At 39.8% G+C, this 26,584-nt stretch overlaps 1 protein-coding gene across 1 annotated transcript in view; it reads right to left on the bottom strand.

The window, feature by feature from the left end:
* Nucleotides 1-3,547: 3,547 nt before the first annotated feature.
* Nucleotides 3,548-26,584, bottom strand: part of PCDH9 (protocadherin 9) — a 957,956-nt gene continuing 934,919 nt past the window's right edge. Inside the window, exon 5 of the mRNA XM_075918917.2 lies at nt 3,548-7,361. Coding sequence (XP_075775032.1) covers nt 6,988-7,361 — 374 coding nt within the window. The 3' untranslated portion in view covers nt 3,548-6,987. The remainder of the gene's footprint in view (nt 7,362-26,584) is intronic.

Raw genomic sequence — 26,584 nt, 5'->3', positions numbered from 1 at the left:
TCGATCTCTGAGATTAAACTGATGATTGTTTTCACAATGGATCTGTCTCAGTATTGTGGTATGGCATGTGCATTGGCCTCTTAGGGACAGTAGACATGGTATTACTATAGGCATTCAGTGGATAAGGATCTAGACATTACTGGGCAGCACTTTGAAGAGCCTCCAACACTGGCATATACCTATTGTTATGTGCAAGGCAAAGAAAGGGATGGCATAGGCCAGAGGATATTGTTTAGAAGGCCTACAGACTAAAGGTGTTTGAGAGTTGATATCCAGTGAAATGCAAGCAAGTCTCCCTTCCACTGGATACAGGGTGGTAGCATCATAACATGGTAACCAATGGGCCCATTGGACAAACATGATGCTGAAGGAGAATTCAAGTAAGATAAAGCCATTGCAGAAAAACTAAATGAATTATTTGCTTTGGTCTTCAAAGCTGAAGATGTGATTCCCAAATCTGAGCCATTTTTTTAGGTGACAAATCTGAGGAACTGTCCCAGATTGAGGTGTCATTATAGGAGGTTTTGGAATGTAGATTATGTCTACACTTGAACATATTTTGAGAGAGGGATGCAAATGCAGCTGAGCGAAATTGCAAATGAAGCACAGATTTGAATTTCCCACACTTCATTTGCATAATCATGGACCGCTGCTATTTTGAAATACCTTATTTCAAAATAACAAACACTGTACAGATGTGTTATTTTGAAAGAAACCCCTTCTTTCAAAATAACGCTTAGCCCTCAAAAAATGAGGTTTACCAGTTATTTTGAAAGAAGGGGTTTTTTTCTAAATAACTGTGTCTGGATAATGTTTCTTTTTTCGAAATAGTGCTATTTTGAAATAGCGCTATAACACGAATATGCCAATGAAGCGCCGGATATTTAAATCCCGGCTTCATTTGCAATTTCAAATGCCTACATTTGCATCCCTCTCTCGAAAGAGGGTGCGAGTGTAGACATACCCAAACTGATTAAACAGTAATAAGGTACTAGGACCAGATGGCACCAAGTCAAGAGTTCTACAGGAACTCAAAAGTGCAATTGCAAAATTATTAAAGCCTTGTTTACGCTTACTGCAAAATCTGCACTGTGGGGGATAAATCAAAAAGATGTTGATTTAGCGAATCTAGTAGAGATGCACTAAATTGACTGCTACGATACTTCAATATGCTACTTTATTCATGTAGCTGGAGTCACAAGCTTGAGTTTGACACTGCCCCCTACTGTAGACGTGGCTAACTGTCTATAGTAACCTGTTTAAATCAGCTTCTGTACCAAATGACAGGAGCATAGCTAATGTGACATCAATTATTAAAAAGGGCTTCAGAAGCAATTACTGGCTGGTAAATCTATATTCAGTACTGAGTAAACTACAGGCAGTCCCCGAATTACGCGGATACGACTTACGTCGGATCCGCACTTACGAACGGGGCTTTCTCGCCCCGGAGCTTGCAGGCAGCGGGACCGCCCAGAGCGCAGCGGTCCCGCCACCTCGACCTCTGGGGTGAGAAAAGCTGCTCCGGGTGCCCCTGGTCTGCTGGAGACTGTCTCCAGCAGACCAGGGACACCGGGAGCAAAGCCGGGGAGGTGGAGGGATCCCGTGCCTCTGCGGCTTTGCTCTGGCAAAGCCGCAGAGGTGTGGCACCCCGCCGCCGCTGCGGCTTTGCTCCCGGTGTCCTTGGTCTGCTGGAGACAGTCCCCAGCAGACCAGGGACACCCGGATCAAAGCCGGGGAGGCGGAGGGGTCCCGCACCCACCGCCGCTGCCACTTTGCTCCCGGTGCCTCTGGTCTGCTGGGGACCGTCTCCAGCAGACCAGGGACATGGGGAGCAAAGCCGCAGTGGCGGCGGGGTGCCGCGCCTCTGAGGCTTTGCTAAATCAAAGCCTAAATCAAAGCCTCAGAGGCGTGGCACCCCGCCGCCGCTGCGGCTTTGCTCCCCGTGTCCCTGGTCTGCTGGGTGGGGGGCACAGCTACTGAGCCCCCCCCCAGCAGATCAGGCTTTTGTTGTGGACCCTGGGGTACAGCAGCTGGGGTGCTGCCGGGTTGGTCCTGCAGGGACCTACCTGGCAGCCCAGTTGTTCTGTCCCAGGCTCGAGATTCAGCCGCTGTTGAAACTGATCAGTGGCTGATTCCAGGAAGCTGGGGGCAGAGCAATTCTGCCTCCAGCTTCCTGTAGTCAGCCCCTGGTCAGTTTCAGCAGCAGTGGCTGAATCTAGAGCCAGTTCCGACTTACATACAAATTCAACTTAAGAACAAACCTACAGTCCCTATCTTGTACGTAACCCGGAGACTGCCTGTAGTTCAAACTATAATAAAGAACAGAATTATCAGACACACAGATAAACATAATATGTTAGGGAAAAATCAACATGTTTTTGTAAAGGGATATCATGGCTCACCAATCTACTAGTATTGTTTGATGGGGTTAACCGGCTTGTGGATAACGGGGCATCCAGTGTATATAGTGTACTTAGATTTCCAGAAATCCTTTGACAAGGCCCCTCACCAAAGTAAAGTAAGCTGTTATGAGATAAAAAAGAAGATCATCTTATGGACTGGTAACTGGTTAAAAGATAGGAAGCAAAGGATAGGGATAGTGGTCACTGTCAGAATGGAGAGCGATAACTGGTGATGTTCCCCCAGAGGTCTTTACTGAAGTGACATCTGCTGCAAGTGAGCCATAATATGGTACTGTGTGTTTGTTTTATGTCCGGAGCAGGTATACAAGTCACATAAAAAAAGGGAAGCTTTGACATTATTAAGTCATTGGGACATTCAGCATTACACAAAGAATTATCTTGGTTCAACTTTCATTTGAATTTGGTATATACTAAGATAAAAACGAACACACAGAGGCCACATTCTTAACACTCAGATCACAACTTAAAATGATAACATGCATATATTTAGATAATAAAAGTTACAATGCCTGTACCATAGTTAACTGTTTTGACTTTGTCACATGTTTGTACAAACAGGGCTACCATACACACACACACACACACACACACGCGCACAAAGAACTTTATTTAATGAATAAAGGTGAGGATATGGTTCAGAATATTCTGTTTCATACAATTTAAAGTACATTAAACAACAAAATCCATAGATCCAAAAATTCCATTAAATTATATTGAGTGATTATGTCTTGATAATATTTAAAGATATATCATACAAATAAAAAAGGTATCTATTCATATGCCATGCATTACTAGAATGTGTTTCAGTACCTGGGCACAACAGTTTGATTCAAAAGTGGCTGTGTTCCATGGAGCATGATGTTTGGAGTGAGGGATATTAGCTTCTATGGAATTCTTTCCAATCCTAATAGGCAACCAGAACTTGAGATCCTGGCTGGTGACTAAAGAGCTACTTTTACTCTCCATCAGTCAGGCAGCAGTACAAATATTACAGCTGCAAATAGACCTGTACATTAAGTTATATAGTTTGTAAGAGCATTAATGCTTTAAAGCTCAACATACAGTATGATAAAACATGGGCCGAGGCCTTGTTGAGTGTCCTCCACAAAGCAGCGATGGCTGCTCTCGGCTTTCACTGAATGCAAGTTCTGGAGAAGGTGCTCAGCAACTTGAAGGAACAGGTCAGCATTTTGCAGAATTAAGCCACATGTCAGCACATAATTTCGACGTGTCTCTGTGGAAGATAGGTGTGTGGACGAAAAAGAGAGTGAGCTGCTAGATATGCACTTCTTAAAGTTAATTTTAAAGCTGATGGTTTAAGACTAAACTACAATGTATTTAATAAATCCACTCACTACTGTTTGCATTTGTTCAAACAATTACCAATGAAAGGGGCACTCATTCACTTTCAATTTATCATTGTTACTAATTAAAGGCCAGATTCCAATATCCTCTGAAGGGCTTTCGCCAAAGCTGATGGATTCAGAATCTGCCCCTCTGCTGTGTTATCACTGTCTTCAGGGAAGTACAAAACAATAGATGATCCCTGCCCAAAGGAAATTAATAGACCATGGTACACTGATATACTAGAGGATTACATTTCCAGAAAACCAGTTTTGTGGAATTAGGAAATGCATTCAGTAAACAAGGAGAAAATGAAGTTGAAATCTTTGGCAGCAAGGTATGAACAAGTGAGGGCTTGGGGGACAAGGAAGATGTTAGAGGCACTATCAGAGTGTGGGAAAAACACATTATCTGCTAAAATGATCCCCAGCAAAATATGAATAATGCTAACAGTTAAATTGTTGTCTTTAGCTTTCAGAGTGAAAAAGCATTTTAAATTCTGTTCATCTCTTTGAGAGCTACTGGCTGAGGCAGTCTGTAGAATAAGGAAGACAGTGCATCATTGGTTTATGCCTGATTCACATTTTCAAGGTTTTCTTCACAGGAGCAAGGGCTAGAAATTTTTCATTAATGAAAGCTGAGGTTTTGCAGAACAAAAATCATTCTTTAGCAAGGGCTGTATGCCACAGCAAATCAGTTAGCTGTGGAAGCACAGATTACTGATGTTAGTCTTCAAATGTGTTTAGGGCTGTTGTGGGGGAGACTGTGGTCAGTTGTTCTTCATGTCCATTGAAGATAGGACAAGTAGTCATCAGCTTAGTCCGCAGCAAGGGAGATTTAAATTGGATATTGGGAAAACTGGGTGATATCTTCTGTACTTAATGTTCAAAATACCACAGAAGCCTCCCAGTTGCCACTGCCAACTACTACGATAGTGGCTGGAGCCCAGGGCCTTTAAATTGCCACCAGAGCACTGGGCAGTGTCCTCCAGGTGGCTCTGAGGATTGGGTGGGTGTGTGGGGGGGACGTACCAGCTCTGAAGTCCTGAAGTCCTGCCCCTTTCAGCAGTGTGGAGTTGCTCTCCCCACTTTGTCCAGGGACCTGGCCAGTCTGTCAGCTCCCTGGATCCAACTCACCAAAAAAGTGTCTGAATATGGCCCTAAATGTTTGCCATTTTCCCTATGTACAGTTCTCATCCAGGACGACATGAATCAAGTGGATTTGTTTAGAAAAATAGCTTATAAATTAATAATGAAACACCAAGAACAGCAACAAAAGAAATGAATGGGAAGAAAGTCCCTTAGGCATTTGCCCAAGAACTAACACCAGACAATCAGAAATTCAGAACATTTATTGCAAGAGCTGAATAACTGTAAATTACGTTGAACTGGCAAAGCAGTAACAAGGATAACTGTTTAGATATTTATTCTGTCAAAGTCATCAAACAACCCTCACAAACTGACATAAGTACTGCAATAAGCAATGCACCCCTAACCCATTTTATGTTTTTATATTGTGGAGGAAAAAACCCTGTGAATTGCTATATACAAAAAAAAACCTTTTATTTTTGGGATTTATTTTGGTAAGAACAAATTAAATTTCAGATTACTTAACATTTTTTATGACTGATCAACTGTGGCATAAGATCATTTTCCCCTTTTTTTCTATAAGGACTTTTTTTCTTTTCTGTTTTTCTTTTTTTTTTCTTATTTTTTCTGCATGCTATTTATTTGTTTAAATCGTCAGTCATGCCTTAACATAAACTGCCTAAGAATGTCCAGATTTGGATTTGTTTTACGTGCAACTTAGATCTTATTAATAGTAGGAGTCACTCTGCTGGTTTGACTGAAGTGACATGACATTGGTACCTGCCAGGCATTGACCAACTATGATAACAAACAGCTAAACAGCAATAATTAGAGTTTTAACCCTTAGTTTCCCCAACTAGCCTACCAGGAGAATGCTCTGTTACATCATGAAGGCACAACACATTAAATATTCTGTGGCTATGGTCTAAAAACACTTGTGTTACTACAACATTAACGCTGATGAGGATCAACACAAATGCCGCTTTTTCAGCAATACAAACTGTCTTAGGTATAGACACACACTTGCCAAAAATAATAATTATATTTTTGTTCCTGAAAATTTTCCTCCTTCTAATCCAAATTAGATCAATGTTACTTTTCATCAATTGTGAGACTACAGCTAACTGATCAGGAGTTCCTAAATAAATGTGCACTGATGCTAACCCTACATAGCTAATTTTTTTTAAGTTCCCCTGCTTTGCAAAACAGAATGGAAGTGAAATTAAAGTTGTTAAAGTGTAGAGCCCTTTAAAAAAGTGTAAATTCTTTTTTTTTTTTTAATTTGCAAACAGATTTGTTAACTGGATGCCAGCATCATGTGCTGTAACACAGAAACAAGAGAGTTTTTTGTCTGGTTTATTTTTTAAACACAAGTGTTTTGAGTTCCTTGGAATGTTGTGTGTCAGACAGACTACTAACACAGAAACACCATCACTGAAATTAAAAACAAAACAAAACAACAGGAAGCAAATGAAAGAAAGTAAAAAGCAACTGGGAAACAAAAAAATTATACTACAGTATCCTTTTTAGGTGAACGTTATAATTACACAAATTTTGTTAGTAATAATTGCTCCTATTTACAAGTATTTGAACACTGATTGACTTACAAGTGTCCACTAATATTGTTAATAGCACAATAGGTTTTATGTTTATAGTTTTAGTTGTTTTGTTTGCAGTATGATGTCAAGCATAGCAGTCCCAGCACAGATCAATGACAACAAGAGCACAATTTTCTAACCGGATATGCTTTTCAATCATTATAATCCACTGAATTCTCTCTCTCTCTCTTGCTCTTTCACTCTCCAAATGCATCTTCTGTTGTTTGTAGCAGCAGTCCAGGGTCAAAAAAACAAACAAACAAACAAACAAAAAAAAGGATATTTGCAAACTGGAGAGATCTCTGCAGAGTTTAATCATGTCTATTTAACAAAACCACACAACTAGTAGAAACACTCTTTTGTGTTGCAGAATATTATACTTCCCATTGGGCTAACACAAAGGTATGCATATCTCTGCTATGTGAAGCATAGTTCTAGAGGTCTACCCAGTACATAAAGCTCTGACACACACACACACACAGAGTATTAGCAAGTCTAAGTAGACTAAAGTCACTGGTCCAAAGTAGCCATTTCTTATAGCTGGTGCTCCTTTGGACTCTCAGCAGGTCCTGAGGCCTGTTTATAGGACTTCAAGTTAGCCAAAGGAATGTCAGTCATGTGATTGCCAGTGTTGAAATGGCCCTCACCAGAACCATACTGCTTTCGGTCACTGAACTGGTTTCTGTTGCTATCTTCTTTCCAGGTTCTTGTCAATGTGTGTCCATTCACTAGCTTGTCCTTCTTAACCCATTCTTTCTGAGGCGCAAAGGTGGAGAGAGGAGACTTTGGCTGCTGGTATGGACCCAGACTTGGAGGCATCCAACAGTTATCTGAGTGACCCAAAACCAGGCATTCTTGAGTACACATCTCTGTAGCTTCAGCTAATCCTCGTGGACCAAGAGGCCCATCTACAGAAGACAACAAAGGAGACCAAAAAAAAAAAAAAGGGAAAGAAAGAAAGAAGAAATAGTATTAGATTTTCATTTTGAAAATATTGCTATTAAAGCTGCATGTACCCCTGACATTTGCTAGAAAGGGAAACATCACTGAAATGTTCTTAATCCTAAAAAGTAACTGTGCTGCTGACTTAAAAAACTGATGATAGGTTAATGTCAAGTGTCAAAATACACTTCCATGCTAACACAGATTGGTGATCTGTTATTATGGTCATTGGAGAACCGTGATTTTGTGTTCAAAACATTTTGACTAGATGTTCTGTGTCATTTCAAAGAACAGGATGTATATGTACAAAGGGACAGATGGATAGTTTAGTTATTAGCCAGCAGACTCATACATTGGATACAAATCAGTTCCAAACCTATTTTAAGGACTCCTTGCTAAGGAGGTAAACACTTGGGCAGATGTAAAGCATAGTGCTGAGCAACCATATTGACCCAGATACTCTCTGGGCATGTCTACACATCAGGGCTAAATCCAAAATAAACTATGCAACTTGAGCTGTGTCAATTACTCATCTTAAGTCAAAATAGCTTAATCCAGCTTTTGACGCTGTCTACACAGCAGGAAGTCCAAGAAAGAGCACTCTTCCTTCAACTTTCCTTACTCCTCATAAAATGATGGTTACAGGAGTCAGAGTAAGATGTCCTTCAGCTTGGTGTTATTTTGACATTATGTCGAAATAACTGCTTATATTGTAGACATGAACCATGCTATTTTGGAATAACAAAAGTTATTCCAAAACAACACTGCTGTGTGTACATGCTCTATGAGACTATACGCTGGGGTGAATTGGTTTATTCCAGGTGTGCCCTTATTTTACCTGCAATTTCCAGAGGTCCTGAATTTAGAAGCAGGCTAGAACAGCTTAGTCCATCTGAGACCTTCCTTATGCTAAGGAATTATCAGATGGCTAGTTAGTTCTACAGCCCACCAGTCTGTAGCACTTGAGTGGTTCAAAGTAGCTAGAATGTGCGGATAAAACAAGTTAATCTGACAATTACCACTGTCAAATTAACTTGCCTGTTACTCATCCCCATTTCATAGATTAATTTAATGAAACACATTATTCCTATGGGAGATTAATAAACATCTCAAAGATTTACTAAAAAATAGCATAAATCAAAGGGTACACAAATGTGAACCTTCTGTAACTCATTTATGTTTTAATGATTTTCTTACATATCAGGAATATGAGACCTCAGGAGATGGATGGGCAGTATGGTAATATGCTATACTAAGACCAGCTTCATCTTTCACCCAATCTTGAGAGCATAGCTGCCCTGCTGCAGGGACCTGGCTATCAGCTAAGTGGACAAGTCACTCACATCTCCAGAAAGTGCTGATCTTCTCCCTTGTCTTAGCATATTTCTAAGTGAGTGAACTTGCCACTGAGCCACTGATCTGATCAGACTGGATTCACACACAGGGTAATATGTTCCAAAAGACCCATAAACTTCCACATGTCTTTGTTACCTGTTTCTCAACATGTGAAAGTGGCTTGGCCCTGATCCCTTGCTAAATATATAATGGTTTTGATGAAGACCTTCAATAGGGAATCTTCTTCTTGACTTCAGAGCAAATCAATGGCCTAGATCTCCAAGCAATCAAAGACTTGAGAAGTATTGTTATTTCTTGATTAAACAGTGTCTTGAAAGGAAGAAAATTATGGATTGATTTTGAGGTTAAGCCAATAGGCATGAATACTGTGGTCATGAAGGGTAGCACTAAATCAGGATAAAAATATATACCACAGAACAACCAATCTATCAGGGTTATGTCAGCATAAAGCTGCCTTTGTGATTGTGAATTTGGATCAGTAATTATCATGGAAGATATTTAAATGAAGATGTTTGTGGTGCAATGACAATAGAGATTTCAGTATCTCTGCTGCAGCAAACACAGCATGGCAGGTTTATTTTCAGATCCCTAGATTATCCTAATTAGTCTAACTGCAGCTGCTATTCTTTTTAATGTGCCTAATGTTTTTTTATCTTTCTAACTGAATTGCCTCATGAGATCCTGAGGCAGTGAGTTCCGCATATTAATCATCAGTTGCATTCAGACTCAATTTTAGCAAAACTAATTAAGATGCATTTTGTTAAAAAAACCTATTGTTTCCTTTACTCTAATCTCTGAATGTCTGTCCTCAGACTGAAAATTCATTGGGGAAGGGACCATCCTTTTATTAATATCAGTGTCTAACAGTAGATAATAGTTACTACTGCCAACACAAACCCAACAAGAGTAATAATTTATTTTTAACTACAAGAGCCATAACTTGGAGCTCCAGCAATAATTGTATAAGTACATTTCCTATTGCAATCAACTGTAATAGTTTAAGGAATACATAGAACTAGTGACAACGGGTATAGTGAGATTGGGGCAATGCAAGATGAAATAATTAGTTTTGCACACTTTAGGGTAAAAAAGTGATTGCAAAGCAAAAGTTTAGCACAAATTTCAAGAAGATCCAATAGTCTTGCTTTTAAAATAAGAGATGTAATAATTCAAGGGAAGAGAAAGAGATTTGTTCTATAAAAAGCCTCTCTTTGAAATCTCCACTATGGAGCTATAATAAAACTCTGGCAAGTACATAGTACAAAAAAGCAATAGTAAGTAAAGGAAGTAATCCTAGTATATTGTTAACATTTCCAAAGGTTATCTATAGGTTAAAGGCAGATTTTTTTTCTGCTGACAACAGAAATTTAATTTTAATTAGGTTTTTCCCATTTCCACAAGAAGAAAGTGAGAAGTAGCAAAACCCTTTCTAACCAGCCTGATCACACAGTAAAATACTATCTTGCTGACCCAAGGAGGAAAGGTTTGTCCAGGATTAAAACTTTCAATACACAAAGAAAAGCCTTCACCACAGAGTGACACAGTTCAAGAAATACAGTGTATACACCCTAGGCTTCCAATTTGCAGAGTAATAGCAGGTTAACAAGAGCACTCATGGCTCCACACTCATGAAGTGGATTTGTTATGTTGCCCAGTTAGCTAAATAAAATAAAGTTCAAAGAATACAGCAATCATTTGAGTTTAGAATTTAAATGGGTAATAAGCCATTTTACTTAGGACAGAATATGTATGTGGCCCTATAAGCCATGTCAAATTCATCTTGGAGAGATTTACTTCATGTGTTTAGCTTTCTTAAGTAACAGTCCTAGAGTTTTAATACAGTTAATCTCAGAATGGATTTCATTTTAAGTTGGTCAAGTTTATGGAGAGTTTTGAAATATTTATGAGATGTCTAACCAACATAGATAGTCAGGTGCTGTGGAGATAATCACCTATATTGGAGAAACAAGGTGGGTGAGGGAATACCTTTAGCGGACAAACTTTTGTTGGGGGAAGACACAAGCTTTCAACCACACAGAGCTCTTCTTCCGGAAGGAGCTTTGGAAGGAGCATTTCCCATACTGCAGGTTAGCCAAATGTCACTGTTGCACTTTGACTATTCAAAAGACTATTTCAATCCAATGCATTTCAAACAGGGATGTGTTTTGGTTCTTAAGCTGTTCCTCCCTATAGATTTCAAATTCAGACAAGCCTGAGCCCTGGTCTACACTAAAATAACTCCCCTTATTATTCTAAAATAACTGCCCTTATTTCAAAATAACAAGTGTAGTGTCCACACTACCAAGCCCGTTATTCCGAAATAAGGAGCTGGTTATTTCAAAATAATAATTCCTGCTTTCCACAAAGAGTAACACTGATTTCAAAATAGTTATTTCTTCAGCGTCATTCAAAGTAATCATTCCCCAGTGCTTTCTGGGGTTCTAAGTCGAGGTAGCACGTCCACATTAAGAGTCTGACTCAGACTAATTGCAAGGCTTCCCTGTAATGTGGTAGTTATTTTGGGTGTTATTATTTGGAAACTAGCCAATAGCCCAATATAAGACGGGATTTTTCAAGGAACCTGGAAATCATAAGACAGGTGCGTCTTGGTGGGGATCGAGTGTCTCCTTGCCCCATCTCTTCGCCCTGCCCTCGGGTCTCTCCTTCACGTCCTATTCCCTTTCTATTTTGGTCTTCTCTCCTGAGCCTACGGTCTCTCGCTCCGTTTCCCTCTCTCTCTCCTCCTCCTATTGCCTCCCCCCCACTCTCAGCTCTCCTCTGCCTCCCTCCTCTCTCTCCGTCTCTCTCTTTCTCTTCTCCTCCTCCTGCCTCTCACTCTCTCTCCACTCTCCTCCACTCCTCTCTGTCTCCTCCACTATCCTCCGCATCCTTTCTTGTCGATCCTCCGCTTCCTCTCTGTCTCCTCCACTTTCTTCCTTTTGAATCTGGTGCCCTTTCCTGACATCAGAGATGCATGCTCGTACAGGTCCCGGCCCTTCGCCATGTACGTCTCTCCCCCACTCCTGTTTGCCTCTCGCCGTGGTGCTTGGCTGATTTCTGCACTGCTCAGCTGGGCTGCCATGTGGAGGCAAGCGACGCAAACAGCCGTTTGGGCTCTGCGGTCCCCATGCAGCACAGAGGTGGATCGCCATTGCTGCCGCTGCTGGGCGATTCTGCCCCGTCACATGGCACTCAGTGCTCTGCTCTGTCTACTGATCATTGCTGCGCGCCGCTCAGAGGCAACAGAAAACATTACAGCATTACAGAGGCACAGGCGCTGCTCAGAGGCAACAGAGAACATTACAGCATTACCGAGGCATTGGCTTTTATATATATGATAAGTTATTTCAAAATAATTTCATAGTGTAGACATGCCTAAAGAGCGGTATAGAACTCTGTAGAGGGCAAATCTTACTCTCTGTGGAGTTGCTCCTGCCAATATGTGAGTGGTATTTGTCTTTAGCAATCACAGTTCAAGGCTAGGCATCAGGAACACTTCCATAACACTCATTTCCACTCTAGACTTTGAAAAAGTCACTGACGCTCTCTGAGGGTATCTACACAACAATATTGTTTTGGAATAACTGATGTTATCCTGAAATAACATGGCCAGTGTCCACACTACAAGCTGTTATTTTGACATAATGTCAAAATACTGTCAAGCTGGAGGACTTCTTACTCTGACTCCTGTAACCCTCATGTTATGAGGATAAAGGGAAGTCAAAGAGGGTATGTCTACGCTACCCTCCTATTTCGAAATAGGAGGGTAATGTAGGCATACCGCACTTGCAAATGAAGCCCGGGATTTGAATTTCCCAGGCTTCATTTGCATAAGCCAGGCGCCGCCATTTTTAAATCCCGGCTGGTTCGAACCCCGTGCCGCGCGGCTACACGCGGCATGAACTAGGTAGTTCGAACTAGGCTTCCTAGTTCCACAAGGAGTAACGGTAGTTCGAACTAGGAAGCCTAGTTCGAACCTAGTTCGTGCCGCGTGTAGCCGCGCGGCACGGGGTTCGAACCAGCCGGGATTTAAAAATGGCGGCACCCGGCTTATGCAAATGAAGCCCGGGAAATTCAAATCCCGGGCTTCATTTGCAATTGTGGTATGCCTACATTACCCTCCTATTTCAAAATAGGAGGGTAGTGTAGACATACCCAGAAAGAGTGCAGGCAGCACCAAATCCCAAAACAAGCTAGTTCAACTTAAGCTACACAATTGGGCTACGTCTACAATGCTAGTTTTGCTGGCAGTGAATATGCAAATGAGGTATGGATTAGCATATTGCCATACCTCATTTGCATAATTTAGGCAAGCTGTTTTTGCACAAAGGGTTTTTACGGAAAAAAAAAAGTAGTGCGGGTATTTATTTTTTTTTGCACAAAACCCCCTTTTTCTGCCAGATCCTTATACCTCAAAATAGGAGGTATACTGATCTGGTGGGAAAAAAGGTTTTAGCGAAAAAGGAAAACATCCACACTACATTTTTTCCCGCAAAAACCCTTTTCCCAAACCCAGCTTGCATAAATTATGCAAATTAGGTGCAGTGATATGCTACTCTTCACCTCATTTGCATACTTACTGCCGGCAAAACCGGCAGTGTAGACGAAGCCTTGATGTAGTTCAAGTTGCATACCTTATTTCAGCTTTAGTCCTGCTGTATAGATGTGCCCTGACTCACTATCCCATCAGTAAAATGCAGATAGTGTTTACCTGTCTCACTCGACAACTGCAAGGGTTAACTATGGAATAACTAAATAAGGTGCCTTGATTCTATATAGTTGTTAATCAGCAAATAACATTTTGATACTTTGCTGTTAAGGCATCACAGCATAAAAGCAACTGTCTTACTATTTGTTTGAAATGATACTACTTTATGTGTACATTATGTATTCACCCAGGGGAACATTTCAAGTTGAAGACAATACTTTTTAATGCCACCCTAATGGAATGACAGTGTATTCCAATCTGGGCCACGGACAGTCTCATTTATAATGTGTACATATGAGGATAGGCATCATGGTCTCTGATTAGAGTATTTAGATGTAACCACAAAACATTTAATAAATCTTACTAATAATCATTATGAGGCTTTGGGCTCTGAAAATCCCCTGATGCAAGATGCGTGTGACTTAAAAGAAAAATAATTAATTTTGGAGTAAACATGAGCTCAGCACAATAAAAAAAACCCATAGTATCATGCGTTTTTCAGCTTTTGTCTTGTGTAATTATGTTCTCTGTGTAGACAGACAGTTCACACCTTCTTAAGAATCTTCTTAGTATTCAGTGGCAGAAATGAAATGATCATGAACAGTATGATGGGGGAGGGAATCTTTTGGGATATACAGGATGGCAGCGCTAGCTGCTTTGTATTGAGAAAGCACAATGTTGACTTACTGGTAATTATCTTTCCTCTCCACCACTACCAAACAATAGCTTTCACCCGATTTTCTAAACTTGTTTCATTACAGCACACAATAACATCACTTAAAAACCTACTCCTGATGCTTTAATTTCATAATTGCATTAATTTATTTTCTTTCTCTCAAAAAATGTCACTGGCATCTCTGCATCAAGTTTTTCCACACTGGAGTACTTTATTGATATGGGTTTTTTTTTCAAAGTATTTGTTCTCCGAACAATCTGTAATGCATGAGCCTGGTTATCAGTCTTGGCTGCTTGAATACATAATGACACAACTGCTGATAAAACTGTACAAGCCATCTGTCTCTGGATTTAAATGTTTTGAAAGCAAACACAAAAGTACATAACAAACACTCCCTTAAATTGTCTTTGTTACTATTGATATCAGCTCTTACGCCCCTAAAAACCTTTTTTATATTTATTTTTTTATTCTAGTCTGTCAATAGCTGTCAGGCAACTGCATGACTTGCTGCCTCAAAAGGAGACAGGTGCAAGCAGTTAAATGCCAGTCAAATGTTGGCCATACCCTAATTGTGGAAATTCAGAGAGGTCTTTTATCTCATTTTATTACACCCAGAAGCTAAACTGTTATTTCATTGATTAACTAACTGCTGCAATTAGCAACTAGCTTCTGGCATGTTGACCAGCTGCTTCTCAACCTGCTTCTTCAAAACCTCCTTGTTCAAAGGCTGGAGGCTCATTCTTTAAATTTGAAAAGAGTCAAGACCACAAGTTAAGTTCTAGTCAGGCTTTGTCTATACTGCTAATTGAGGCTATGCCTAGACTGCAGGCTTTTTTTGGAAGAAGCTTTTCTGGAAGTGATCTTCCTAAAAAACTTCTTCCAAAAGTGAGCAACTACACACCATAAGTGCATTGAAAAAGCGATGTGCTTTTTCGAAAGATAGCGTCCACACTAAATGGATGCTATCTCACATTTAAGCTGTGATTAGTATGGACAGAGTGGCCACCAGGGCACCTGTGCTTTTTCGATTTTTTTTTTTTGAAAGAATACAATTACAGTGAGGACATAACTGTAGGTTTTTCTGAAAAACGGTCGTTTTTCTGAAAAAAAATGCAGTATAGACCTACCCTAAATGACAAAACTTTGGTTGTTCATAGGTGCTTAATCCAGCAGCTCTCCACCACAGGCAAAAGTTAGTGCACGTTAATTGCAGGAGTGGTCTGGAAGGGAATGAAAACCTTGCTGATAGGGGGCAGTAGCTTTTTATTGGCAAAAGTGCCAGCAAACAGCATTCATAGTGCCTGAATTTTAACCAGACTGAACTGTTGCTAACAGCTGTGTACTGTAGACCAGAGGCAGACAAATCTCTGTCTCGCCAAGCCACCATATCCAGCCCACAGCCAGTGGGAATCTCAAGAAGCCTGCTGTAGAGATCATTGCTTCTTTGAGTGCCGCCAAGAGCTGTGTGTGTGTGTGTGTGTGTGTGTGTGTGTGTGTGTGTGTGTGTGTTTGCACACGCACACAAACTGGCTAATGGAACCTGACTGTTTGCAAGGCAGACAGCACATGAAGTATCCCTCCCCCTAGACTCATGTAGCTCAGAGAAGCACATGACTCCTGCAGTCAGTCACTTGAGCAGCATGCATGGGTGGGACAGACAGGAAGCCAGCCTGAGGGACCTGTTGAGCTGTTGACCAGAAGCTGCTTACATAACCTACCTCTAGCCTGGCTCAGCACCTCCCTCCGTCCCTCCTCCTGACACTCTGCTCCCCATCTTTCACCACTTCCCCACATAACCCAAACCTTCTTCACCCTTGCTCCTGCATACATATCTCCTCCCAGACCTTGCACCCCAAACTCCTGTCCTAGGTCACAAGAACCCAAATTCTTGTACCACCTCCTGCACTTCTGCCCCAGGTCACAACCCCCCTCCCAGACCCTGAACTCTCTCCTATACTGCTCCTCGGCTGTGTCCAGACTCAGGGGTTTTTTTGAAAAAAACTTCACCTGCGTCTAGACTGCAGACGTGCTCTTTCGAAATTAAATCAAAAGAACGCGGCTTTTCTTTCGACGGTGGTAAACCTCATTTCACGAGGAAGAACGCCTTTTTTCGAAAGTGCTCTTTCGAAAAAAGGCGTTCTTGAATGCCAACAGGGCTTTTTAGAAAGAGAGCATCCAGACTCACTTGCTGCTTTCTTTCGGAAAAGCGGCTTGCTTTTTCAAAAGTACTGCTTGCAGTCTAGACGCTCTTTTTTGAAAGAGGCTTTTTCGAAAGATACTTTTGAAAAAGCCTCTTTCGAAAGAGGCTTGCAATCTAGACATAGCCCTCCAGATCAGACTCCTCTCCTGTACATACACCCCCTCCTGCACTCTAAATCCCCTGACTCAGGTCACAATCCCCTCCTTCACCCAAACTCCCTCCCATCCTGTACCCCAATCCTTTACCTCAAACTCCCTTCTCCCAACCTGATTAATATCATGGAAGAGTTCAGCCCTTTACCACTTACCAAATTGTTAAAGTGGTCCCACATCAAAACTTATTGCCCATCCCTGGTGTAGACAAAGCCCACTTACAAACACTTTACAACCTCCTCTGTGAATTAGGATCCATTACTCGACAAGCACTACAGTTAGGTACAGTAGGTTTGAACATGATGTTGACCCTTGAGCCCAGACCTGATCTTAGAGAATGTTATTATGCAATATTAAGCTATATATGTGCTAAAACACACTGCAATGTTTTAAGGTGGTAAAATGGAAGCCATTAGAGTTGTAATGTAAGAAGGGAAAACAAATGCAAAAGTATTTGCTGTAGATGTGGCAAAAGTACCATGTTTAGATGTCTAGACAGAGGCAAAAGTGGGCTGGTTCCATTCCATACACAGGCAATGTTAAAGCACAGTTGTGCTTTAACAACCTTCCTTCTGGGATCGTAAATCTCCTTCCCTACCCTCCTCCCCCACCTTGTCTGATACCTTAACTGCCACAGACTTCATATTTGCCACAGACTTCATATTTGCAAATCCCAGTCCTTACTTTCATTCCAGGCCTAGATAAAATGGTTGACCTAGGATTATAAGGTTTAGCAATATGTATATTGTGATAAGCCAACAGAAGACAAAAAGGCAGTTTATGTTTGAAATAACGTATTTCTAGGAGATTTTGGGATACATGTAACCATGGAATAACCATATTTATATATCAGAACAACTGGGAAATACATGATACAAATAATTTATAGTAGCAACTGGAACCTTAATTATGGTGCCCCAGAATAACAGATATGGGCAGCGTGCTTAGACCTAAATCATATATGGATCTGGTTATGCGGGGAATGCAAGGAAAAAGGGTATAAAAAGATGGTCATATCAACCCCTAATTGGGACACTAGATGTCAGGAAGGTGGAAACTAAATCATCACTGCCCACTTGTGATGCTCTCCATTTGTCTTCATCTTTTCTAATGGTCTCCATCAGATTACAAGTATGAAATCTTTGGAGGTGTTATGTAAAACATCTTTATGTTTATGCTTGGTTTTGTTTGGATTTTAAACTCACTCAATAACAATATTATATCCCCCCATATACAAAACCTGTTATTAATGACTTGTGCAATTTTGCATTCCTATTAATGAGAGGCCACAATGGCCACCGCTGCACGCATATTTATTCAACTTTTCACACTAGCCCTTTAAAAAAAATCAGCTCTTTTTAACCTTGGATATAAAAAGCTTTTTGTTGACTGTGAAACACATTCATGTGCTGCATTGTTAAATAATCTTTCCTGAAGAGACCACATATTACACATTTTACGCAATCTTCCGCCCCCTCCACTTGTAATTACTGCACTGATTTTACTGCATTCCATGAAGGCTTTGCACCTATTGTGTATGATAAAAAGATGGGAAATGGTTTATAACACAAAGATGGTTCTGACATATTTTTCTCTTCAATTAATTGAAGAATTACCGTGGAAATGCTTTCCTGAATCCAAAGTTATATTCCATAGAACAAAACAAAAACTTCCACAAACATACTGTACAGTTTGCTTTTTCTGATTAGTAATTTAGGACTAGCCTCTGTCACCATTACAATGAAAGACACCTTAATCCACAGCCAGTCCTATCATTGGAAGACAACTAAAGGTGGCAGCAGAAGTGGTCCTTAATTGGGCTGGATAGAATGACACATGCTGCTAACCTTACAAATACATAGTAACCCCTTTGAAATAACTGATTATTTATGGAGTAACATACTAACCAAGAAGATTAAATGTGGCAGAGTATGACCATGTATATGGTGACTGTAGCCAGCCGCTCTAAAAGCATCACTTCTACTCTGCCGAAGTAATTGTCACAACATTTCTCAGGTTCTCCCATTTTATTCTAAGATAAAGTAATCCCTTTAACAGGTGAAGATTACTTTTTCCCTGACTGTGGCACAGCTGCAATGATCAGTGTATGAGTTCCATGCTACCTGTCTTGATATGCCATTCCCAGTCCATCTGTGTGTAGGATAGACTGATGGAGAGAAGATGGGAGAAGTGTACTAACTTGTACGGTTATGTGCATAAAGGAGTAATGTGGACAGCATAAAGAGGTGGCTTAAGGAACTTCCATTCCTTTACTTCTATGCATAGCAGCAAAGGGCCAGTTAAAATGTGATCCAGCATGAGGTAGTTTTCACTGTACATATATGTTCAGACTTGAAATTTAATGTACCCTATACCCTACTACATGTAGCTTTCCTGCAAGGAATCTTAGGGTATGTCTGTTGCCAGAGCCATGTAGATTAGTTTACTAGACATACCCAAATGAAGCGGTGATTTAAATAAACGCCGCTTTGTTTAAATTAAAATGGCTGCCACGCTGAGCCAATCAGCTGTTTGTCGGTTCAGAGCGCTAGTAGGACACTCCGCGGTCGACATCAAAGGCATTTGTCGACCGCCCTGGTAAACCTCATCCCATGAGGCATAGACGTACCCTTAGAATGCCGTAGCAGTGTTTAATTAAATTCCCATCTTGCTTCCAGATATTTTAGAACAGTTATTGTTAACAGAGTTCATTTGTCACTGGTTTGGGCTCTCGGGTCAGCTCAGAGTAAGGGCTGGTATGTAAACTACAATCCCTTAGGGGAAAGACTTTTTTGTTCCCTGCCTGGCCACATTGTTTGAAACAAAACATAGCCCCATGTTATTTTTCACAGGTGTATGCTAACCTGTTTTCAAGTTCTTTACTGCCCAGTTGTTATAGGTGAAATTCACTGGTCCATGTTACAAAGTAGCTTAGCACAGGGATTTATTTACATGGGGACACTCAGCAAAGTTAATCAGAATTAACTAAAGGTCTGAATTTAAATTGAATTAGTTAAACCATATTATAGCCCACACAGATGCACTCATTCAGTCCTTAATTAGGTTTAGCTTAATTAACTTCCAAGTCCTCCAGCAGACAAGCCCTGGATGATCGAATGGTCCTTTTTGATGGTAAAATCTATGAATGAGCAAGAAAATGCTTACATTTTTAAAAAAAAGTTATTGATAAACTTAGACAAATAGGCGTGTGGGAGAAGAACCACAATAGAAATGTGGAGGATGTTGCTGCAAGGCCAAATTGGGAGTGTTATTCTGGTTTCTGAATGAAAGTAAAAACTCTTTCTGTGATTAAAAGAAACCAAACAACCCTGTAACCTGGACTTCAGTGTCACACTGTGGATTCAGAAAGAGTCACCTTGGGACAGAAAGGAGGGGGAGCAAATAAGATTTGGCAAAACATTTTATTAACAAATAAATAAGGATTACACATTTTACGTGTCTCCCATACAGATTTAATATTTTGGTGAAAAGTCAACATCTGTAGATGGAGACAGTCCAAATACAGTAACACACGGACAGCCAAAGCAGCAAATTCTCTCCCTCTGTGGATACTCTTATTTACACAGATTTTGTAGCACACAAATAACAAATAGTATATCTTTATAAATCAGCACCATTTTAAAGGATAATATGGACCTTATCCATCCTCTTCTCATCTGTTCAAGCTATGGCATTATCACAACTAATTCTATCATTTGCAAATTAGCATTTTTTTCTGCAATGAATTCAATTTCAGGAAGACAAGCTAAGAAATGAGATCTATAAAGAATTCAAATAAACCTTCTAAATTTGATGGGATTTCTAACTGAGTGGTAAAGTATTGGGACTAGCATGTTTTTAATATATTTATTTTACCTTATTTAACTGACATACTGCTACCTAAATATAAAACAAAAACAAAATGAAACAAAAAATCCACCTCATTCTCCAAAGATGGTGATAGATGATAACATACCTATAAAGTATCCGCTGGCCACAATCATTTACAGGTTTTCCCACAGACTCAATATTTATGGTATTTGATCAAAATACTTTGTTAAACAGCTTTGCAAGCAACACGCACAAGTTTTGACATGGTTACATTCCCTTCTCTATTAATTTACCCCGAATTTACATTCCTGTTCTATTAATTATCCTAACCTGCTGCAAATCAAAATAGCTCACCTGAAGTCTCATTTCCAAAGAGACTATCAATTATTTCTTTATAATATATGCATTCTAAATATTTCTTTAATGTTTACATAGCTAGAGGATTTTTATCAGGAATACAAATCCATTTGGTGTTGAATTGGGATTGAATATGTAGATGTATTAGTTTAATTATACTAGGTTGTGACACACTTACATTGAACAGTACTATAGCTACAAATTCAAGTGTCCTGAAATTTAAGAGGACCGATGTGGGGAAAGGTACTACTCAACATGATCAGTCTTCACCAAATGCTGACAACCACAGCAACTGAGACACATTAGTAACATTTAGTTGCTGTAGAGATCTGTAGCATTTGTATTTTTGTCATTTTATTTTATTTACAGGTACTGTATGTCTGTCCTCCCCATTATGCTGCTTACAATAAATATCTTTTTGAGCCTCGGTTTGATCAAGATTTTTTTTAAAAAGAAGTCCGGATAAAGGACTTATATTCCTTAGATGTCTCTCTATATTAAGTTCAGATACTGATCCTTCAACTCATATTAAATACACATTACTTCATGAGGGCAAGATTGTTACCCGGTGATCATCCCCAACTAAGGGGCAGTGTGTAGTTGCACTATCCGAAGGGCAGGCAGGAGCCAAAACATAACTCACACATCAGTCCCTGATTTCTTCCTGTGTCAGCCCTCTTTTTAGAAGAAGTTTCTTCCCTCTCTGTTAGACATTGGGAGGAGAAGAAGCTGAATCACTTTGATTAATCAGCGCTCACAGAGAGAGGGCCAACTACAACATGGTATACTAGCCATTCCTTTAACCTGGCTGCCAGTGGCACAACTGGCATAGCATACAACATCCCAGAATCCCTGAGCTCAAGTAATCTGCCAGCCTTAAACTCCCAAGTAGCTGGGATTACAGGTGCATGCTACCATGCTGAGTTAGAACTAACCAATCCTGTTAAAATCAATAGGCCCACTCATGGAGTACCATATATACTTGATCATAAACCAGTTTTATTGGCAAAAAATGAAGCAGTAAAGAGCAGGGCTCAGCTTATGAACGAATCATTTCATGTTACCATTTTTTTCAACTTCAGTTCCCAGCCCAATAGGGCAAACCACTGCCACACTGGGACACTTAGGGTACATTTGGACTATATGGCTCTGTCGCCAGAGCCATGTAGATTAGTTTACTAGACATACCCAAATGAAGCGATGATTTAAATAATCGTCGCTTCAGTTAAATTAAAATGGCTGCCGCCCTGAGCCAATCAGCTGTTTGTCGGCTCAGCACGTTAGTCTGGATGATCCACAGTCGACATCAAAGGCATTTGTTGACCGCCCCGTTATTCCTCGTAGGATAAGGTTTACTGGGGCAGTCGACAAATGCCTTTGATGTTGACTGCCCGGAATGTCCAGACTAGCGCGTTGAGCCGACAAACAGCTGATCGGCTCAGCACGGCAGCCATTTTAATTTAACTGAAGCGGCGATTATTCAAATCGCCGCTTCATATGGGTATGTCTAATAAACTAATCTTCATGGCTCTGGCAACAGAGCCATGTAGTCTAAACATACCCTTATTGTACCTGGAGTGTCTGCAGGCATGGAGACCCATAGCTCCCAGTGGCTGCTGTTCACTGTTCCCAGCCAATGGGAAATGAGGGAAGCTGTGTGGGCTGAGGAACGTGCTCGCGGCCACTTCCCGCTGCTCCTGCTGACCAGAAATAGCGAATCACAGACACTGGGAGCTGCAGGACTCCCTGCCTGAAGATGCACTGGGTAAACAAAATGTCTCAACGTGCCAGTGGCTTACGCTGATGAGCTGGGACTAGAAGTTTGCAAACCACGGATATAGAGTCGGCCTATAAATGGGTCACTGCAATTTTTTACAATTTTTTTTAACTTGGGGGGGGAGACAGCTTATGACTGAATGAGCTTATGATGGCGTATATATGGATTTGCTACTTTAACTCAAATAAGGACATCAGAATCTGGCCCTCAATCTCTCTAACCCAAATATATCCACTCTGCATGACTTTCAAATAAGGAAAAAAGAGCTAGAGACTCCATGAAGTCCACCAGATTTTTTTGTCATTACCAATTTAATTAACATGGAAGGGGCTCAGCTACTACAGTGGTGGGTGGCACTACAGACTCTTAAAATATAACCATAATTCAAATAAGAGTTCCTTTGCCTATAAAAATTATGAAGTTTATCTCTAGCCCTCATTTGAATAAAGCACAAATCTGACAGCTTGCCTGATATACTGCCTGAACAATATAGATTCATAGATTTTTAAGACAAGAATGGAACATTTTGATCATCTAGTCTAACTTCGTGCATAACACAGGCCTCAACATTTCACTCAGTGAGTCTTGAAACAAGCCTATGCTATGACTAAGCTAGAGAACATATTTTAGAAAGTTATCCAATCTTCATGTAAGAACTACAATTGATGGATAATGTATCACCTCCCCAGGTACATTATTCTAATGTCTCTCTTTTCTGAAACAATTCTGGGCTTTCAACATTCCTTTAGAGTATGGACAGCAGTAGTGGACACAATATTCCAATTATGGTCTTTCCAATGCCACCTTCCTATTTCTGTTCACCATGCCCATGCATATATATCCAAGAATCACATTAGCTCCCTTAGCCCTAACATTTCACTGGGAGTTCACATATACCTTGAAGTTAGTCCCTTCCAGAGTCACTGCTTTCTTTTAGATATAGATCTACTGAATGATGATGATGATAATGATGATGATTGAGGATGATGATGATTCTCCAAGCTTTTTAACAGGTAGAGGAGTTTAAAATGGCTGTATTCATGAGTGGGAAGGATGTATATTTGCAGGTAATCTAAGTGAGACTACTAATGAGCTGGGGAATGGAGAGCTAATAGGAGTAGAAGTCTGGAGAAGCATGGTTAAAAGGAGCAGTGATTAAATTTAAGTCACAGATGCTACCGTTCATTCATATTCTTACCGAGTATATCTTTCTCCATAAGGTAATACAACACATAAATAAGGGTAGCAGACTCAGCCCCTAAAAGACATACAATTTTAGACTGATAAAGATTGATCTGTCTATCTATCACTAGGGTATCCTGTGTGCAAACAGAATTAAATACACAACAGAAGACGTGTAGTTTCTAGCCATTCTTTAAGTAAGCTGATTGACAATACATTGAAAGAATCAGTTAAGAATGCTGACACCTAGAACCACTGAAATCTGGGTTCAGCCTTCACACTTTAATAATTATTTTTATCATCCTTGAAGGTTCAGTCAATATTCCAGTGTTAGCTATAGCCTGGGTTATGATGACTAAAGGCCAACTCCCTCCCCCTCTCATGTTCCCGCAGCCCTAAAATATAATTAATAACTGAAGTCCAAGGGCTTGTCTCTCCTATCACAGTGTGTTTCCTGATGAAAAATATTATACTGCTGTTCTTCACAGATAAAATGTAATTCTCTTATTAAGAATAACATATCCCTGTAAATGCACACAAAAAGTATTGTTTCTAACAGCATTAAGAGTTAGAGCTTGCTGAGTTCCCATCAGAACATGTCAGAATAAAAGATCAGAAGCACAAAAGCTTATGAAGGGGAAAGCTCCTGCTGTCATCATTCACCAAAGATAAAGAGAACATCCAAGAACCATAGCAAGATGTAACCTAGTGTTTTAGTTCAAGCGGTGAAATTTGTGACCAGAGCAAATGCTTCTGAAACAGATTTGTTCACCCCGTTTGTACCACTTGCTTCACTAACCTACAACTATTAAGCCTCCATGGATTCCAACTTCCTGTGGTCTGTTCCCAGCTGGGTGATTCAATTTCAGTCCTTTGCCGTATTCTTTCTGTCTTTTTCTTTGAATTAACCAAATCCACAAGCCAGCTGGCTCATTTAATTCTTATTGATATTCGTTGGGGTGTCAGGTTGTTTCTCTCTAATAGAAGTGGCCTGTGATGTGAACCTTTGCTTTTTAATTTAGATAGCAGTCCAAAGTGCCTTAGCTCTGAAACCTCTGGCAAGATTTATAATGTTAAGCTGTCATCCAGAACAATCAGTATGGCTTCAGTTCAAAATCTATCACTTTAGTACATTTCTAATCATGCTGAAATATACCCCAGATACTATCTCCATTGAAGGATATTAGCCAATGTAAACATCCTCCCATGATTCTTACTGTTGGGAAAACCTACAGCTCACTTAATAGAATAGATGCAGAAATGGAAAAGCAGACATTACCTAAAAATAATGGTCTGCTTTGGTCAACAATGACTTGAACAGCAGTCAATGTCTGTTATCATATGACATAAAATCCTCTCCCTCTCCTATGGCAGTGGGTCATGTGGGATCCTAGTCCCACAGGGCTCTACCTGAGTCCTGGGAGGGCTCTTTTACCCAGCATAGCCAATCGCCTGGTGGTTAAGGCACTCACCTTGAATTTACAAAACTTACTTTTAAATCATAGCTCTTTCTGATTCGGCAAAGGTTATTCTGGGAGGAATCATTCTTTTTTGTTCTAGTTTTTTACAAAATATGTTGGAAGGTCTTTGTTTTGATCTAATGTGAAATGAGAGATACACCGAAATCTCTTATTTTTTCTCAAAATGGGGAAAAAAACATTTTTAACACAATTCTATTTCAAAATTTCAGGCTACAGAAAGGCAATCAGAAGCTAAAAATCATTATTAGAGAACTGATAAAAATGGAAGTCTTTATCAAATACAAGTATAAGGGGTTCCATTAAATATGGTCCATGCTTCTTTGTAGCCAGATTCTGAAGTTATCCATAAAATCATTATCAAAAAGTCACATCTAGCTGTTAAGAAACCTAGCAGAGAAAGCAAAAACAAAATATCGCATCATATCCAAAACAAAATCTTAGCTAAAATTTGGGTAGTAATATTCCAAGACAAAAACAGGTGTTTTGTAATTCATCAAAGCATTATTATATGTATAATAATGATGTCACAAAGACAGATGTAGATTTGGGAACTGCTTGTTTGTATAGACAGATCCTAGTCCTGATGGTCTCCTGGCTAGTGCTATTTAATTAATATATTGTATTGCCTGAGAAATTTTATTTCTTGCTCCAGCCCTTAGAAGACTTTAAAGTTTATTCTAAGATGACAGTTTCTAATGTATTCCTTATAGTTTCAGTGTATTTTATTTTATTTTATTTTATTTTAGACTGAGACATTAATAAGTGGTAAGGAATACTTTAATATTGAGGATTGTATTTCTTTCATTTATCATCTTATAATAACATTTTGATTAAATAAAATATTTTAAAAATAATTAGCACATCCAAAGCCTCTGAAAACAATAGACAATATGATCAACTTTGTTTGTCCCTGATAAATCTTACTCACATTTGAAAAACCATTAGACAAATCAATATAACATGAAATTCAATCTTTTTTTCTCACAAGAGAACTATTTAGCTGATTCACTGAAATATTAAAATGAAATGAAGAATTCCAGTTGTCAAGTTTTATTAGGATTCACTTATTCAGTCCTTCCCTTCCCTGACAGGAAAAACAGCATAGATGTTACTCATCATTTATAAAATGCCTTGTCAAAATACCCAGAAATCCTTGACCTGCTCATGCTCAGTCGACGTTTGGGTTAGACAGCTGGCATGAACCAAAGAATAATGAAAATGATCATCAGAAGTTTAAAACTTTCAGCTCCCTCCAAACCCCCACCCTAAATCCTTTCCAGTAATACTTGGCTTTGTGCCAACAATGTAGCTTTAGAAGAGGATCTATTATGAAACTGTAGTTATGAGCATTTAAGCAGATTATTACCCTTGCAGTGAGTGAATTAATTTATTAAGTAGCAATTTCCGAGGCAGTGAGTCATTTAGAAACAATGAAAGACATTCTGATGAATGCAATGACATTATCTAAG

This window comes from Pelodiscus sinensis, chromosome 1 (assembly GCF_052426305.1).
Source record: "Pelodiscus sinensis isolate ZL-2025 chromosome 1, ASM5242630v1, whole genome shotgun sequence".
Taxonomy (NCBI): domain Eukaryota; kingdom Metazoa; phylum Chordata; order Testudines; family Trionychidae; genus Pelodiscus; species Pelodiscus sinensis.
This window is presented reverse-complemented; position numbering and strand designations above follow the sequence as displayed.